Source organism: Ziziphus jujuba, chromosome 7, assembly GCF_031755915.1.
Source record: "Ziziphus jujuba cultivar Dongzao chromosome 7, ASM3175591v1".
In the NCBI taxonomy this organism is placed as follows: Eukaryota; Viridiplantae; Streptophyta; class Magnoliopsida; order Rosales; family Rhamnaceae; genus Ziziphus; species Ziziphus jujuba.
Window position 1 is genome coordinate 1,301,682 of NC_083385.1, and position 19,290 is coordinate 1,320,971.

At 33.0% G+C, this 19,290-nt stretch overlaps 3 protein-coding genes across 5 annotated transcripts; 2 read left to right on the top strand and 1 right to left on the bottom strand.

The window, feature by feature from the left end:
• Positions 1-4,986: 4,986 nt before the first annotated feature.
• On the bottom strand, positions 4,987-9,594 carry LOC107424140 (phospholipid:diacylglycerol acyltransferase 1). Of its 3 annotated transcripts, XM_048479315.2 has the most exons (8): positions 8,405-8,523; positions 7,871-7,920; positions 7,462-7,684; positions 7,047-7,330; positions 6,633-6,957; positions 6,172-6,431; positions 5,449-5,964; positions 4,987-5,354 (listed from the first exon to the last, which is right to left on the bottom strand). In XM_048479315.2, the coding sequence occupies exons 2-7, from the start codon at positions 7,891-7,893 to the stop codon at positions 5,481-5,483; spliced, it is 1,599 nt and encodes a 532-aa protein (XP_048335272.1). In that variant the 5' UTR covers positions 7,894-7,920; positions 8,405-8,523; the 3' UTR covers positions 4,987-5,354; positions 5,449-5,480. The 3 variants fall into 3 exon arrangements, with proteins under 3 accessions (XP_048335272.1, XP_015889367.2, XP_015889366.2); XM_016033881.4 differs by lacking the exon at positions 7,871-7,920 and having other exon boundaries at positions 4,987-5,357; positions 8,405-9,594; XM_016033880.4 differs by lacking the exon at positions 7,871-7,920 and having other exon boundaries at positions 8,405-9,592.
• Positions 9,595-11,094: 1,500 nt separating this feature from the next.
• LOC107424078 (small ribosomal subunit protein eS27y) lies at positions 11,095-12,559 on the top strand. The gene is made up of 4 exons (XM_016033770.4): positions 11,095-11,249; positions 11,631-11,732; positions 11,888-11,916; positions 12,226-12,559. The coding sequence occupies exons 1-4, from the start codon at positions 11,247-11,249 to the stop codon at positions 12,350-12,352; spliced, it is 261 nt and encodes an 86-aa protein (XP_015889256.1). The 5' UTR covers positions 11,095-11,246; the 3' UTR covers positions 12,353-12,559.
• A 2,798-nt stretch (positions 12,560-15,357) lies between these two features.
• LOC107424095 (protein BIG GRAIN 1-like C) lies at positions 15,358-17,328 on the top strand. Its single transcript, XM_016033791.4, has one exon. It carries the CDS (start codon positions 16,140-16,142, stop codon positions 17,283-17,285), a length of 1,146 nt encoding a protein of 381 aa, XP_015889277.1. The 5' UTR covers positions 15,358-16,139; the 3' UTR covers positions 17,286-17,328.
• The last annotated feature ends 1,962 nt before the right edge of the window (positions 17,329-19,290 follow it).

The window sequence follows — 19,290 nt, forward strand, 5'->3', positions numbered from 1 at the left end:
TTACTCTCTTTCTTTATAAATATATATATATATATATATTTGTCCATTTAAACGTCTTTTTCTGGGTGACCCACACGCACGACCAAACACGCCCTTATCCCTTTGGCTTCATTTGCCAGTAACTCCCTCCAGCCGCCCTTTACTGTTTCACTTTATCCAACGCGCATATTTTAACCACGCTCTACCCCCATTTGAGCAGAGGCACGAAAGCTTGTTTAGTCGTTTTTGTGTGATGCTCACGCTCCATGTTGGAGACTATGCGTGAATAATAGATTTTTTATTTTTTATTTTTTTTTTGGATCTAAGCCAGCTCATTTTCACACAAACGTATGTAAATGACAAAAATTACTCGGTAGACCCATTTCAATTTTCCATATAATTTACTTTTTTCCAGCTCAATTTACTCTAGTCATTAATTTTGGTTTGAATTTTATATAAGTTTTAATGCAATTAAAGATTATATTCACCAAAAAAATAGTAATAATAATTGCAACTAAACATTATTACGTTAAAATAATTCTCACCAGAAGAGAAACTACGGAGGAAAGAATAAGTCAGTTTATGCATTCATAATCTGAAATATGAATAAACACAAAATACATGTTATTATAGTTTATGCATTTATAATCTGAAATATGAATAAAAACAAAATACATGTTATTATACTCTACTACTAAAACTAGGTTCACGAGTTGCAACTTGCAAGCGTGGCTATCAAGGATCATTTTCAAATGGTTAAAGTTCTAGAAGCAAATTAATAAAACTTTTGAATTTTCTAACCCTAGCTTTGTGATTAATAAATCAAATTCAAAGAACAAGGAGAAAATAAAAGAAAGGTTTGAAATTTCAAGACCTAATTAACCATGGATCTTATTTTCCATTGTGCTAAAAGATAATTAGTTATTAGTAATAACTCATAGATACCTCAAAAAACATAATTTAAGTATGCATATAACTTAGACCAAAATTAATTATCTTTTCTATTTACTTCAAAAGCAAATGTAACTCTTAGAGAAGATATGCGGCCAAAGTGCAAAATTTTGAAAAGTCTATAAATATTGCAACAAACACTCCATTAAAACCGATTTAAATCGAATTAAGACTTAGAATCATAAATTAATTATTCCATGGTGAAAACTTTGTGCAATTACTGTACAAAGCATGAAAAATATATCCTATGAAGTCTAGTTTTGTTTCAACTAATTTTAAGATACTTTAGATTTCTTTTTTTATTAAAAAAAAAAAAGTTACTTTAGATTTCTTAATATGGGTCTGGTAAATATTATGATTGTGGTAATTGGATTGATGATAAGAAAAAAAAGAAAAGAAAAAAAAAGAAAAAAAAAAGAAAAAGAAAAAAAAGAACTTTAGATTTCTTAATATGGGTATCGTGAATATTATGTTTATGATAATGGGATTGATAGTGATCGTATCATCAAATTTAGTGCAAACAAAGAATCCTTCCTCTTTTCTTCTTGGTATCCCTCGACATTCTCTAGACATTTTTTTCTCCCAGTTCATTTGATGGGCTTAAGATTGATTCACCCTTTACAAATATTAAAAAGCTTTTCAAATTCAAAGAGTGTATGAAAAATTGCAAAGCATTATGCGTGGAAATTATTAAAAATAAACCTTTTGTTCCATTGCCTCAATGCATGAGTGGATGTGGAGGAATTTGTATTGAAACACATTTACATGCTATGTATACGTGCAGTCCTAATGAATGTACAAAGTTCAAGAGCTTAAAATCTGGTTTTGCTACTACTTGCTTCGTTCCACGTTTAACATTTTTTTTTTTTTTTTGTCCATGAAAATGTGGAAAGAAAAATGGTACGCAATTGATTTTGCATGTCAATTTTCTTTAGCAGCGTAAAGTTATCTTAATTATTCTAAAATTTCAATATTTAGAAGTCTCATATTTGATATGGTTCCAACAGATATAAACAAAAGTAGCTAGAAGACGATATGGCAAAATGCTACAACAGTTGTGGAAGTACTTGATTACATCGATCGGCCACCAATTGCAATAAGTGGAAGAAGAATCAGAGGTATCAGACAACCAATTTGAGGAATTCAAAAAACATTTAGTTGGTATTAATAAGTATTAATGTTCAGTAAAATACTAGTGCCTATGATTCTATGCATATTATTAGATTTCGTCATCCAACAACTGTATATATATATATATATATATATAGTATTTTGCTTTTTATCTTCGTCATCCAACAACTATATATAAATATATATATATATATAGTATTTTGCTTTTTATCTTTTCATGAATCATTTTAATCGTTCTTAAAAATTTATAAAGGGATATTATCTCTCCTTTCAAAAAATTATATCATTTTTGTTTGGTAATTTTTTTAGGTAAAGAAAACAAGAAAGAAAGAAAGTTTACAAATTCAACTTCATCTTTCTAGAAGAAGGGCACGATCAATGCTTCAAGGAGGCAGAGACAGCAATAGACAAATGATTGTAAAATAGATGAATCTAATTACATCAAATGATTTTTTGAAAAACATTGTCGAAAATAAATTAATAGAATATAAAAAAATAATGATAATAAAAAAATCGAAGCAGCTATAAGCCTGCAAAATAAGTTGAGTGCACGAAAACAACAACGTTAGGAATACGATATCCTGGTATATATGCTGTGGAATCCCATTCGGAAACAGCAGGCGAAAGTGCAGAACAAGGTGATTGTCCAGAGTCTCTGGAAGCTGCAAGATCATCACCCAAATACAAGAAAAGAAAGAAAGGAAAAAAAAAAAAAAAAATCTAGAAGCAATTTTCCTTCTTACTCTCTTTTTTTTTTTTTTTTTTTTTTTGATAAAAATTTTTCTTCTTACTTCTTAGTCCTTCTTTATATATTTTCAATATTATCATTTTTTTTTTCTGTAGTTTCTAGCCACTGCTTTAAAAAAAATAATTAGAAAAATATATATACTGCTAATGCAACCGTGCAATATATATATAGAAACCGTGCCATATTTACTTCAAAACCAAACGTAACTCTTATAGAAGATATATGGTCAAAAGTTAAAGAAAGTCTTTGTAGCAACTAATACTCAATTAAAAATACCCATCATTTAAATCAAATTTAAGGTTAGTATCACAAATAATTATTTAGTTATACCAAAAAATTTAACTATAAACGCAGAAAGCAAGGAAAGTTATCAACGTATTCTTTGTTTTTGTTTATTTATTATTATTATAATTATTTTTTTTGCAAATTAATTCCTGGCCTTTCAGAAATGTAGTAAACATTAATGATTAAAATAAAATACATGATTTATGAACTTATAAAAATAAGATACATGATTTATGAACTTCCTTATTCTTTTTTTCTTTTATGTTAATCAAAATAAAATCATAAACTGTATTAGTTTACAAAAATAAATTAATGCATCTCAATCAAAATCGATGACCCCATATTTTTGTATATAAACCTTCAAAAGGCTAATCAAGGATATTAAAATTTTTATAATACTTCACTTAGTTATTGGTAATAACTCACTAATACATATAAAGATGTAAACAACTACAACTCGTATAAATGAATAAATAATCACATTAATTTCTTTATATAAACTAATATTGCAAGGAGAATAAAACTATTTAATTCCTATTTAAGGTTTAGAATCATAAACTAATAATGAAATCATGAATTTTTTTTTTTTTTCAATGTGGAAAGCATCGAAAGTAAATCTTTTAAATTCTAGTTTTGATTTTACTTTTAACGTGCCTTAATTTTATTTATTATTATTTTGATTTTCTTTAGAAGGGGAAGAGCTATGAACAAAATTAGTATAAAGAAAATTAATATTAGGATTTTGATAATGGGATGCATAGGGCTTATATCATCGACTGGTAATTTCTCTTATTGCTTGCAACAGCAACACCAGAAACAACGGCAACAGTAGCGAAAAAATAATAATAATAAAATAAATAAATAAATAAAAATCTCTTATTCTCTTTCTGGCACGCTACTTTCTGATCTGACATTTTCCCTTCCAATCCATCTGTTGGATTTAAAACTGATTCCCCTTTATCTAATGCCAAAAAACTCTATAAATATTTGGAAGATGCAAAACAAAGTGCTTGAAAGAGACATAAGACTATCCATAAAACTCCTTTGGAAGAATGTATGGCTTTATGTAAACCATGTTGTCTTAAAAAAGAGTACACGTATAAAAAGAGTTACATGTCATGTATACATGTACTCTTTCAATGTGCAAATTTACAGAGTTTACCTTTTGGATTTGGTGTTAATTTCTTCAAATTTCAATTGCAAATTTGAATACTTTTTCTCTTTTTATTTTTCATTTTTATAAAAGAGAAACAATCTGCTTTTTTTTTTTTTTTTTTTTAATAATATATTTTTTCTTGTTTTACTAGAATGCTGTTTTGCAAATCAGATATTAATTTTATTTTGTTATTCCTTGTTATGGTACGAAAAGCATTTATCCTTTAAAAATTTCTCACATATTTAAAACTTTTTTTTTTTTTTTTGGCGCGAAAATATGTGTTACGAGTTTACCAATTAGAGATTTAAATAGACACTTGATTTGAGTACACTTATGGAGCTCATTTTTGGTACTGCCAGGAGCCAGGAGCACAATCGATTTTTTCCTACTTGTGTTATTAGTTTTGACAGCTTCCTCCCGTTTCAGCGGATGTTTCACATCCGTCGACATATTCCATGGTTAACTCCGGCAACAAGAATAGCATTTTGCCTTTTACTATTTTATTGATTATTTTTCAGGCCTTAATTCTTCCAAAATTTCACAAGTATCGTATCCTTTCTAATAAAGAATTATATTTATCATTTATACGCCAGAATGGTTGAACCTGTAAAACACAATTCAATTTGTAACCATGCCACAAACAGAGATTACAAGTTCAACAAGCTTCAAGGAGGCAGAGTAAGAGCCGACCACAAATAATAATAACAAAGTAAAATAGCACATAAATTGGTCAATCTAAAAAGAATTATTGTAACTATCAAATAAATTAATTGAATATCAAAATTCAAAGCAGCTATCAACTGTAAATGTTAGGGTGCACCAAGAAACAATGCAAGGACTCTGGCATAATGTGGAATCGATTCATAAACCAGATTGAATCTGGAATAGTCCCCAAAAAAAATGAAAAAGTTTCATGGCAAATGGCGTGACATCCAAATGTGAATGAATTTTGTTTCAGCATCCTGCTTTCATCTCTAAGGTGCCAAATTTTGTGCAAATATCAACTGCTGCTATAAATCACCATGTTGACTTTGACATCAGCAAATAATCCATATAGTGTACGAAGTATGAAGCAATGGAGGAGTATAAATATGAATTCGACCACTGCTGAAAACAAGAAGGGAGAAAGTGTATAACAACATCATATAGCAGCAAACTGGACCTCCAAATGAGAGAAGGCAGAAGGAGAATATTTTACCTGGCAACAAGCTTGAAACGCCACCTGATGACTCAGAGTTGTAAGTTGATCTTCTCAGACCACTCGAAAATATCCGAGTAAACTCGATCTCCACCCAGTTCCTCTCCGGTGGCTCCAGCTGCTACTCTTATAATATCCTCGATTAACGCAAAATTACCCATTATATCAACATGAGCACCACTTTGGGTGCCCCGACCCTCTAGAAGATTAGCTGGAGGGGCATGATCATATTCCCTTATGTAAGTACGGATGCCTGAAGGGTTGAATCTGGTTTTCCCCCGCCAGCCTTTTGCACACATGAAACCTGAACTCAAAACAGGAACAGTTTCATCCCCATCTACAGAAAGAACTCCACCTTTTAAACAAGAGTCATCGCATCCTCCATCGGCCGAGGCATCTATCTGAAAGGGAATGTAGCACTCTGATGGAGGAGTCAACTTGTATACATATGCCCTTTCAGTGGGGATGCCAACGCCATACATAGAATAGATCTCCATGTCTGAAGCATTTGGTAATCTGCAAAAGCAGTACACAAGTTTAGGCATCATTTCTAAAGGGCAATTTGTTCAAATAATAATCTTCAGCCAATCACTATACAGACTAAAAACAACCATAAATTATCTGTTTCCACCATAATGGTGACTGAAACAAGTGATAGGAAACAAAACAATAAGGTCACCTTCACTATAAACAAACAGTTAGCATGAAACTACAAGATCTCACTTTGTTTCCAAAGGGTTTGACCAATATTTGTAGTGTTTGTATTTTGGGTCGTCTAAATTGTCAGCAATTCCATGTGAAAAATGAGCTGCTCCACGTTGCATTAACTTTGGGGCAACAAATTGAAGCAGATCTAAAATTGATCCAGCTGTGTAAACCTTATAATCTGCAACAGCTTGAACACCTTCAACACCCATTTCATGATACTCCGTCCACACATCACAGTTGGTAGTGTTTGCAAGGTTATTACCCTTAACAGCACCCTGCCAAATTTGTATATACTATCAAATAATAATTCCTAAATAGAGGGACAGATATCTCATAATCACCAATATTGAATTATTCACAAATGACTAACAGAAAATAATATTTCATATGAAGATGGCATGTCCTAGAGAATTGATTTTCATTTCCAATGGAAAAGATTCAACCTCATAGTAATTATCTTGAGATGAGAAAGTTACCCTAAAATCGATCCTCTCAATTTCAGAAGAATGCACTTCAGCTACATGTTTCCCGAATGATATAATCCTCCCATAATTTACTTCTGCTTTGGAGCTTGTATTTCCTTTCCCAATTTGCCCTGGAGTGTGTGTACCATTGTTCTTCAGCTTCTTTGCACTACAGTTGTAGTATCCTTCAGGTGACCAATCAAGGTCACCCCAGATAATGTCACCGCCTTTTGGAATCATTGACATGGTTGAATCCCATGTACGGGTCATCCGCATTAAATGTTGTAAAGTTTGAAGACCAAAAACATCCTTATCTAGAACACCTGTTGCGAAGGACCTGTGTGAGGATTTACAGATCATCAAGAGCCCAAACAGAACACTAACATGTATATGTCCTGTTCACACCAAAAAGGTCAAGAGCAAAACCTGGCAACAGCAATATCCTTTGCTTCAATGGAGAAAAGTCCAGAAACTGCTTTTGGAACGCCTAAAAAGGGTCCACCAATGTTCATCACAGCTTTAATATGTTTGGCGCACCAATCTGATCCACCCCCACCACCCATTGGTGTTGGTGCCTCAACCCATTTCATGAAATGCAGAAAGTACAAAACACCCATTGAATGTGGTATAACAACCACCTTTTTCCCACCATTTGTAGCTACCATCAGCTCAATGTTACTCTTTATCCTGCTTAAAGTTTGGTCTCTAACCTGATTAAATCAAATAATCAATCATACAGATACAACTCAGCTGCGTATGAACAAGAAAAAGTGTGACAGTATAATTTGATTCAGTTGAATTTTTTCCAACAGAAGATAAGTTGTTCGTCAAGTCATAATACCTCAGTGTTTTGAAATGATAATCTCCAATCGTATGCGGCCATATACATAGTTTTCTCTTCATACCCAATGCGAGCCAAGTTAGCAATTAAAACTGCCCAGACAAAGTAACCAGGTGCAAAGTAATCAGCTGCCACAAGACCAGATACAGGCCTGACCCTTATACCTGGACAGTCCAATCCAGTCTCATTATCCAAAGACATATGCTCAACCCAGCATAATGGTCTGTTGAAAATCAACAAACACCAGCATCGAGTCAGTTCTGCCATGTAATCATAATACTTCATATAGAAAATAGGAAGTTATCTTTGCAGATGTAAGAACATGTGTGTATGTAAAAATTGGAACACCATGATGATTAGCAACAAGAACAGAGAGACATAACCAGTCTAAATCTTTCAAAAATCATACCTTGTAAGAATCAAGTCAGGCATATCCACTTTAAAATGTATAGGAAACTTCTGAAATGTAATGCCAAATTAGTAGGCATACAACTGAGATTGCTTCGGAACTAGCTAAACTCAGAAACTGGTCATTATTATGTCCATTAATACAAGAATCTGAGTAAATCTATAACACTCAAATACTTATAGCTGAACTGATGACATTTTTGCAATCTATCGAAAAGACTTTCCCGCATGCGTTTATTAGGTGTTGAAGTGCTTTGCCATTTTACCAGTTTCGTTAAAGATTGATTTAGCTTAATATCTAAGTGGAACAGAAAGAGGCACTTGACTTACGTATTAAAAAACCTGCCCTTTTTAAGTGAGAAAGCCATTTCCCTCAAACGTTTCGCTCATAGAAAACATAAAAGAGATACTATTCCTTTTCAATATGACACAAACCTACAATCCCAAAGACGGCAAATTTACTCATCACAAACCCACATCAAATTTAATCCGCATATACCAAAAGAAAAAGGGAAGAAAGCCAAAAAGCGATTACCTTTTATACAATTCCCCGAATGTGCCACCCCACAACCTCTTCCTGAATAAACCTTCAGCGCACTGGTGACCCTCCCATAATTCAAGCCCACCCGTGACAATTCCGGGCACAAAAACCACGGGGTGCTTAGCTTCCAACCCTTCCTTCTTCAGTTTAACGCCGGGTGGATCGGGCAACGGACCCGTTATCGCCTCCGTTACGTACTGAGGGAAAGAAGCGGGCATTGCGTTGTACAGGAAAAGCAAAAACCACCAAGTGGAGCATATAAAGCCAATGAACCAGCAACAGCTATCAACGCACGACCACTTGGGTTTCCTCTTCTCTTCGCTTGGCTTGGTGGTCTTGTGGTTCTCTTTTCCTCGATCTTTCTTATCGTCGTTCTCGTCAGTCTGAGGCTCTGTGTTCGACACTACCTTTGGCTTTCTGCGCCTCAGAAACGACATCTTGTTGGAAAGACCACAATAAACAATAAAAGAAAGACCTCTAGAAACGGAAAGTTGAAGCCTTTAAAGACTCCGAGAACCGGGTTTTAGGCATATCGATGGAAGAGCCTGAGCTGCTGCTGTTGCTTGTGCAAAGCGAAGCATCTGATAAAACAAGCCCTCATTACTACTTTGGGTGACTGAAGAAAAGTGAAACGGCCATTAAGGAAGGAATGGCCGCTCGAATCTTTTTGCCGTCGGTCAAAATATTGAAGCTGAGAATGAAACTGGAAGTTTCAGATCGGTTATGGGTTCCATAAAATGTTGACGTAGACACGTGGCGTGATCCTGTCGGTTTTCGCCAAATGGGGAGTCCGTGTGCCGTGGAATTGTGGCGGTGGAGCCGGAAGCGCCAATCCGCAGGAGGAGATTCTTTCAATCTCGGTGATGGTTATGTTTGTGGGGATGATTACAAACGCTTTATTTATTTATTTATTTTTTTAATGACCGGAGAAAGATAGTTCTTCAAAGAGGTGACGTTTTTTGCGTTTTGGCTATCGTTTTTCTACTCTTTCTGGCGGTAACCTCCAATACCTACAAAGAGGCTCACAGTAGCAGTGTTCTTCTCAAATCTCCTAACCACCCCAACAAAACGCTATCCTCGCACCTCGCTTTTTATTTTTTTATTAGAAAAATTATTTATTGTTATTTATTTTTTCTTTTAAACAATTTATGTTCTTGTAATCTCCCAATTAGAAAATCCACCTCGTGGAAGAGCCTGAAAATATAATTAACCATATTATATTATTATATTTTATTTAATTTATTCAGATTAGAACACAGTCAGTCGGTGCCTCCGTGCAGGTTTACAAGGGATCGGAATCATGAGCGATTCGATAATTTGGATTGGGCTTTAAATGTTCATACTCTGTAGCCATAATATATATATATATATATTAAAAATGTCCAAAGATGGTGCCCAACTTGCTCCACTCACATGTTCCTTTTAGACAATACAGCCCCAGCAGTAACTCGTATGTTTCCCACGCTTTATCTTTCTTTTTAAAATCTCTATCTTTCGGACACTTTAAATTTAAAGCATAACAAGAAAAATACCTTTAGTCACAATCTTACAGCCAAACACTTTTTTTTTTTTTTTTTTTGTTAATTTCGCTAAAAATGTCTACAACTGTAGTATCTATTTATATACACATAAGAGTTTGATTCCAATGTCAGTTTTTCGGAATGAATATGACTGTGACGGGGAAAGGTGTTTTACCCTTTGGTATAAAATATAAATGTGTTTGTTTTTATGCTTTCCTTGCCGACCAAATTCAAGTTTTATTTATCACTTTCTTTTGATTTTTAAACATTCGTTTGATCCAAAATGAGTATAATATGAAAACCTGTGTTTGTCCAAACGGACTTTCCAATTACTTTTTATATTGTGACAATGCAATAAAATAAATTCCTTGCCATAATAATATTATTAGGTTTATAAAATTTGCTTACCAAATTTTGCTTATATTAATTGATGAGGCACTAATTTATTGGCTTTTCACTAGATTCCAATTACTTTTGCATGCGTATCTTATTAATTTATTGCATTCCCTCGTTTGCTTGTATTGACTGCTATTCTCAAATTCTCATGTCATTGAGATGAATATTTTGTAATCTATCTATGTTTGAATATTTTTCACGCTATGCTTTATTTTTATTTTTCTTTTGGGGTGAATTTCATGCTATGCTATTTGTGTGCCTCATTTACGTGAAATACATTTTTCAAATTCTCTCATGATAGTCTTTGCAAAAAGGTAAACATGTCGGTTTTTGTTTTTGTTTTTTTTTTGGGTAAATTGAGGTAAACGTGCCGGTTGTTTCTAAGAGATAGAGGCAATTGTACAGTACACCCAAAACACAAGCTTCACCATCTATTTTGTTTGATTTATTCATTTATATATTCTTAAAAACAGGGGTAGGCTTACGTTCTTGGGTGCACGAGTTTTAAGACTTCCAGTGTGGTCCAATGTTTGTGTACAAATTTGGGTCTAATAAAGCTGATGTGGACCTATTCGAATGAATTGCAGACTATTGGGTTACTAAAATATAGTCCAGAATCAAATTGGGCCAAGCATTTTGATAAGCAGCCCAAATCTACAACAACTTTACAAGAAGCGCCAACGGCCTGAATGACAGACGTGGCCTCCAGGAGTGGTATTCCCAAAAGGTCGCCCTAAAATAGATGAAGGGCCAAGATGTAAACCCATCCATCTAAGGGCCTAGAATGTTTGATTCTCTATCAATATATATATATCGCTTCCGTTGTCTTTAACGTCCCCTCTTCGCTCAGCCTCCGACTCTTTGATTTAGGGTTTCCTGGGTTTTTCTGCGCCTCTCAAGAGCTATATCGAACTTCGAAAATGGTTAGTCCGTAGCCTTTTATCATTCAAGTATCATATCAAAAATTCATTATCAGATTTATAATATGCATCTATTGTTTAAATTATTTTTCTTTTTCTCTTTCAGTTTCGTTTTCATTTATAGTTATTATATTTTATTTTCTTTATAGTTTGCATCAATCAGTTATATCCTAGTTTTGTAGAAAAGTTTTTAGAATGAATTTCGGAATGACATCATTCATAATGGCATGTTTTTATACACAGTATTGTGATTTTTATATGTAAACAGAGTATTGTGATTTTGGTATAAGATCTAAATCTTTTTGTACGGCTTGTTATTAATTCGTGGTGCTAATTTATTATTATTATTATTAATTTTTTTTTTGTTTGAATGGGAATTTATAGGTTCTCCAAAACGATATTGATCTGTTGAACCCTCCGGCGGAGATTGAGAAGAGGAAGCACAAACTCAAGCGCCTCGTGCAGTCCCCCAACTCCTTCTTCATGGTAATTTTTAATCTGCTTCTTTTATGTTTTCGAGGTTTAGATATTTTCTCTATCATAATCTCTCTTCGCTTTATGGGTCTCTTAACATAATTGCATTATGCTAATTTGCTCTTGTTTCCTTTCCTTTTTTTTTTTTGGCCCCCCTCTGCAAATAGGATGTCAAATGCCAAGGGTGCTTCAATATGTAAGTTTTGACGCTTCGATCTTTTTGATAATATATTCATTTTAATTGTAGTCCCAGTTGACCTTACATGTCTCTTGCGTTGAAATAATTTGGATTTCAAATGGGTTTGCTTCATAATAATAAAAATTTTGATGAATTATTTGTAAAGTTAAATGAATTTTTATATACCTATAAAAGTAATTTTAATAAGACTTCTTAAATGGAATAAAGTATCCATTATTTTATTGTTATTGTTCATTGATGTTCTTATTTGATATTGGTTCTTTTAATTGTTGTTGTTGATGTTATGCTTGCAATTTTGAAATGCAGAACTACTGTTTTCAGCCACTCTCAGACTGTGGTGGTATGTGGAAACTGCCAAACTGTTCTGTGCCAGCCTACGGGTGGACGGGCAAGACTCACCGAAGGCTGCTCTTTCAGGAGAAAGGGAGACTAAGGTTGAGAAATTCTTTTTTTAATGTTTTGCATGTGATAAACTTTTTAAGTTTGAAGGGTGTAGTGGATTTTGTCTTCTCTTATGGAAGATTAAATATTTTTGCGAATTGAGGAGTTCTACTTTATTTAGCATTACCTGATATTTTTGTAATTTGTTCTATGTCAGCAACTCTTTTTAAGACTAAGAATTCTCTCGTTTCCTACTCAATTGTTTATTTATGGGTTGATTTTACCTTCCTATCAAGATCACCCGGGGAACAACTTAGATACTTAATGTCATTGGTGTTGTTTTGTTGAAATGTTTTTAGTTTTTCTATAAATTAAAAGGGATTATTGCATGAAAATACTCTAGGTTTGAAATTTTCCATCATTTTTAGATACTTACCTTCTAGTTCCCCCATATATATATTATATATATATATATATTCAATTTATTCCTTTTTATCAATTAAATAAATATTAAAGCCCATAATTTATATATAAAAGAAGAATATATTACACTGCAGAATTTCGATTTATTACAACCGGATAATTTTTTATAATTTTATGAAGCTATCTGGTTGTAATTAAGAGAAAGGGTGAAAATGCAGTGTAATATACCTATAAAAGAAATATCGTTTTAATAACCCACTAAACGTTAATAAATTAGCCAAGAACTCTGCCATTGCCCTTGAATTATAACTCAAACGTGAAAGACGATAGAAACATTATAACATATATATTAGCGGCACCACCGCCTCCTAGCCCATTTTAATGTTTGATCCCCACAACTCCATTAGCATGTCTAATGTTCTCATTAAAATAAGTTAAATAACGTTCCACTTACCCATCAGCAAAACAATTTTGCTTGGATCGAATGTTCATCAACTATAGCAGTTTATTGTGTGTTTTTAGAGCCTTGGAGTGATTTGGGTTCCGCTGCTTTGTAAGCATGGAGCTTGTATTGGATTGGGAAGTGGCGGTAGCACCAAGCATCCGATCGTTTGTTTTGGTGTTTATTTCATAAGGGTGTTTTTGTCATTTTAACTAGTTAACTTTTAACTTTAATTACTTATTTGATGATTTGAAGAAAATATACTTTTATATATATGAACTGGGATGAGGGATTTTAACAAGATCTCAAAACAAAGATGAAATTATTATATATTACTAGTAGATTAAAAAAAAAAAAAATAGTATCATTCCCAATTGGATTGTTTTAAGATGATAAAAAAATATATATTGTGGGGTAAATATAAATATCTGCCGAAGGAAAATAAATTGCTTTTTAGACGGTCTTGACTTAGAAATAAATAAATAATTTCTGTTTTAAAATTAAAAAAAGAAAAGAATGTCTTTTAATAAAATATGTAAATTAAATTTTCAAAGAAATTTCAAAATGACATATCTTTTTGAATGATTCATTTTTTATTTTATTTTTTTATTGAGATTCGATTTTTCGTGAATCTATAATTATTTTATTTTTCTTGAATAAACAATTGTAAAAAATTTATTTTTTTTAAAGAAATTTTGGATTTTTACTAATTTTAACACTTATTAAATGCAGCCCTAAAGGTAAATATCTGAAAAATATGAGGTACAAAGTAGAAGGTAATTTTGTGTAATTATCTCAATTTATAAACATTTGTTAACTAAAAGAATTATTTAATTTCAGACATCAATATACCGAAATGTTTATTTATTTATAAGAGGATACCAAAATGTTTAAATTCGACAATGTGACGTTAAAATAAATTAGTAAAGAATTTCTAGAACCGTAAAGAATGTAACAACAATCATGGTGAATAGAATTTCTTAGTTGATCTAACTAACAGTAACAAACAACAAATCTATTACCAATAAAGACGGGGTTATATGCTTCAATGGTTATCGGATTGTATCATGGTAGTGAGAGTGCAAGATGGTGGAGAAGCATCTGCAAATAGAGCAAAAAGTTAGGGGTTTATGCCCCAAAATAAAAGGAATATAGAGGTTAATAATCAATTTTTTTTTTCAACAGTACAAATGGAAGTGTGTATAGGGGAATTTCAGCCTACTCTAGTTGAACCACGAATCTGGATTTGCTTTAAATGGTTTTTATTACTTGGCCTAGCCTACATGAACATGGGCTGGTTTGAAAAACTTTTAGATTTTGTTTCTTGCAGCTTTAAATTGTTATTTTATTTGGTGAATAGGTAGGGAATTTTGTTGATGGATGAGATAGGCAACCACAAGGTATAATCATATATAATACACATGCTAAAAGGCTTGTGGATATATTCTGCTGGAAGTCGCCATTTGTAGAGTATACTACCTCTTTCTTTAACACATGAACTCTTTTTCTTTGTTGGTTTTGTTTAACATACAAATTATCATTGTCCGCAAATGGCTTTTTAGATTTCTTAGAGCGAGTTATGTTTTCAATTGAAAAAGTGAAATAAAAAAAAAAAAAAAATCCATAACAAGTGTTCCTTGCCCGGAAGAGGAACAACAGTACTTGGACAATTTGAACAGGATTCAGGTGAAAAATGGCAGCTTTCTAATACAAACTTTTCATCATAAAAAGTTTGGGTACACATGCCTATGAAAGTAAAAATATATGTATATATATATATATATATATTATATATAGAATTTTGATAATTGGGTATTCCAATATTAAGAAATGTTATGCAAAATCAGTTATAATTAAATGATAAATAATGAATTATAATTAGATAAATTATATCTCAATCGATCCCTATCAACTGAACTTTAATTATTAATTGAAATCATTATAAACTATTTTCCTAAGAAAAAATGATTGGCATAATTTCAAGATAACGATCATACTAATGCATATCATAAATTGAAATAGATTTGGTTTTTGAAAAAAAAAAAAAAAAACACAGAGAATGAATACATGTCATTTTCATCTCGTGTACACCCACTTTCACCTATATATATATATATATATTTTTTTTTTTTTTGGGTGTCAAAGGCTCTTGGAGGTGGCGTAAAATTAATATTACTTTTCACCATCTGTCATCCACGAAAACGAAAACATAAAAAACAATGAACAAAGCTTTACCCACTATAATATTTAAAAAAATTTTCCTACTCCAACAAAAAAATAATATTTTTAAAAAAATCCTAATCAAAAAATAATATTAAAAAAAATATGTGGAAGACACGGACACAGTAAACTTGTAAAAAGTGAAACAAAAAATCAAAACCGCCAACCTGGAAGGACCTGCAACTATAATTCACCCGCACGCACGGGGCTTTTCTTTTCTTTTAAACCTTTTTTTCTCTCTCTCTCTCTCTCTTTTCTTGTTTGTTTTCCTTCTCTCTCTCGCTTTCCAATCTCATTCTTCAATTGTATACAAAACGTAGTACAACAGACATATACGAGAAAACAAAGAAACTTGGGACTAGGAGGAGGGCAAGAGGGAGATTTTTTAATATAATCTTTCTTCTGTGTTTTTTTCTCTGCGTTTTTTTCTGTCACTCTCTCTCTCTCTCTCTCTCTCTCTCTCTCTCTCTCTCTCTCTCTCTCTCTGTTTTCTATTTTTTTTTTTTTTTTTTTTTTTTTGGGTTCCTTCACATGATCTACTTGCAATTCTATTAATGTTTGTTGCAGCTTTTGACATTCTCAAAGCGGACATTACAGCTCTTTACCACCCTTTAACTATCTCCCTCACTGTCACTGTTTTTTCTTTGCTTTCCCACTCCGTCTTCTCTTTCTGACTCTCTGTTTTTCTTTTTTTCCTTATAAAAAACAACCCTCTGTTCTGCTTTGCTCTGTGAAAAGTCCTGTGTATGTAAGTATGTATAGAAGGGAGAGAGCAATAGAGGAAGAACCATTCCCACGAAGTAGAAGAACCCCATCTTTTTCTTCTTCCCTACTTGATGCTATTTACCGTTCCATCGACGAATCAAAGAGTGAAGAACAAGATCTGGGGGGTTACTTAACACAGACTACCATGATCAAGAAGAAACAGAGCACCAATTACGGGTCTAAAGGAGAAGACAAAGAGATATGCAATCTTCGCCGAGCTATCATGATCGAGAGCTGGGTCGAAAAGCAGAGTATTAATAGTTCTGTGCTTTCTAATTCAGCTTCGAGTTCTTCAGAGTCGAGCTCTGGAGCAGCATGTTCGTCCTCTGAAACAGAGTCGAACTACAAACAGAGATCCAAGCAAAAGCCAATTCGGAGTGGAGTTTCTTCTCACACCGAAAAGTACGTACGATTCGACCAGAGAAATTTGGACAAGCAACAGATTCCAAAGCGCGAGAATGGCGGTGGTTTTACAAAGACGAAACTCAAGGCCCTGAAAATCTACGGCGAGTTAAAAAAAGTGAAACAGCCCATTTCACCAGGAGGTCGTATAGCGAGCTTTCTCAATTCCATTTTCAATTCTGGTAACGTGAAGAAGGCCAAGATGTGCTATGTTGGTGCCGTAGAGGATGTAAGCTCGGAGCATATATCAAAATCAGCTTGTTCTTCTTCAGCTTCTACGCTTTCAAGGTCATGTTTGAGCAGCAAAACATCGTCTTCAAAATCAAAACACAGCAATAGCGGCGTTAAAAGGTCCGTTAGGTTTTATCCAGTCAATGTGATTCTCGGTGAAGATTCTCAACCTTGCGATCAAAAACGTATTTATGAAGAGGACCCAAGTTTAATGCCATTTCCCACTATTCAAAAGTTTGTTAGAAGTTCTTCGTTGAAGTCGGATTTCAAGAAGAACTTAGTCAAGGAAAAAGGAAATGGAGTTGAAAGACCAGCTCAAAGTTTTCTCAGAGGATTTTGTGACAACGAAGATGATGAAGATGATGCTGAGAGCTACTCGAGCTCGGATCTCTTTGAGCTTGATCATCTTGTAGGGATTGGAAGGTACAGAGAGGAACTTCCAGTGTATGAAACTACTAATATCAGAACTAATCAAGCTATTGCCAAAGGCTTGGTTTTGTAATTCATTGTGTTTTCCAAATGGGAAAATAAAATTGAAAATGTCATTAATGTTTTTCTGGCATTGTACGTGAAAAAGCAATCTTTATTTTTTTTTTCCATGTCAATCACTGCCAATTAAGTTTTGATAGTTTAATCCGCAAGTAAAGAAAGGAAAACCTATAGGTTAATTTGCAAGGATTAAAGCAATGAAAAAATAAAAATAAAAGATTCATATCGATTTGAAAAGCTATTCAATTAAAAAGGCGCAAGCAAAATTGCTATCTTGTAAAAAATACTGTCTAAGAGAGAACGCATTGAAGTTTTAGTGTCACATTCACACGCTTAACCGGCAAAGAAAAAACAAAAGTAAACTATAAAAGAAAGATGAGAAAGATGAAAAAAGCAGAGACAAATCTTCTCTCTGCTACGAGATGAGAGAAAAGTGAGAGTTTTTTTTTTGCTTTTTTCCACTGCCTTAGCACATGGCCTCCTCAGCATCACAAAGTAAAAATTTTAATCTTGCTTTTAAGCTCTTAGAATAAAAATGATTGAGAACTCAGAAACCAAAACCTTTAATTGGTCGTTTGGTGGTTGTCATATTTAAATTGGTTAAAAAGTAATTATCTATCTACTCTAGTCATTCTGTAACGTTACTTCTGTAAGAATTGCTATTAAAGCAAAAGCAAAAAACATAAGGATTTCTCATAATTTCTTTGGGATGAGAAAATTGTTGATTGATCATGGTTGAATATTAATGCTAGAGTTTGTCATTATCATAAATAATCAAATAATCAAGCGGAAGAAAATGCCAATCCAACCATGATCTTAATGTGTTTGATAAGAAATAATATTAGGTGAATAATTCTTTGAGGGTTGGGAGACAAGTAGGGCCTCTGGTAAGGAATCTAACAAGTCAAAATATAGCAGGATCGGACATGATGACATATATACAAACTAACTTTCTTTTACACCGGAGAGTGGAGAAAATATAAAAAGTTGTGATCAAACTATATATTCTTGAAATGATATGGGACACCAAGTGGCCTCTCTCGTTGACTTTGAATACCACCTATCGATGACCATCCTCTCCTCCTTTCTCTCTGTCTCTCCCACTAAAAGAAAAGATTAGAAATGAAAACTGAAAAAGAAAGAAAATTGAAAGGATCGTTAGAAATTCTAAAAGGAGGAGGTGATATGTCTTCAAGACTTGATATGGTCGTTGTCTTTGAGGAACAACTTTGGGTGATAAATGTCATATTTGTATTTCTCTTGTCCTCAAATATACTGCAGTTCAAGTATACATTTTTATGTCTTATTATACATTTGTATAAATTTGTGATCGCTTGGAATCCTATTGATTTGACATGTGTTGCAGTGTTGGGTTATCATTTGCATAATTAGATTTTTAAATTTAAATGTCATTTTTTTTTTTTCATTTATCATGTCAGTCTAATTTCCAGTAACAAAATGTAACTCTCTCTTTCTCTTATATATATGGCATCGTTGATAGGTTCAAAACCATGATGCCATCATTTTAGCTTCGTGATAAAAATACAATCATTCTTCTTTTTAATTTGACAAGACAAGAGAGTTCAACTTCAACCTACCAGCAAAAAAAAAAAAAAAAAAAAAAAGTTAATATAGTTTCCTCTTGTGTGAATATTTTAACTAACTGAACCAAATTGGGTGATACATTTTCATAGTTGTCGAATAATTCAAGGAAATGATCAAGTTGAAATGGAAAGCATCACAAGGAAAGAATTACACGTAGGAGAGTAGGTAAATGAAGATTGATGATGGAGGAATTAAAGCGTTCCTGTTACCAAGTAATCAGCTAAATACTAGATGTTATACAAGTACGGGTGGGACATGTTTCTTACCAACCAAACAGAAACCCGTGGCAAATAATACCGTAGAGACACATATACAGAGAAGAGGAAGTATATGGCCTGATGGTGTAAAACAAATGCATGTGGAGCAAAAATACATTATCAGAGAAAAGGAAGCCATTAAGGAAGGGCCACATA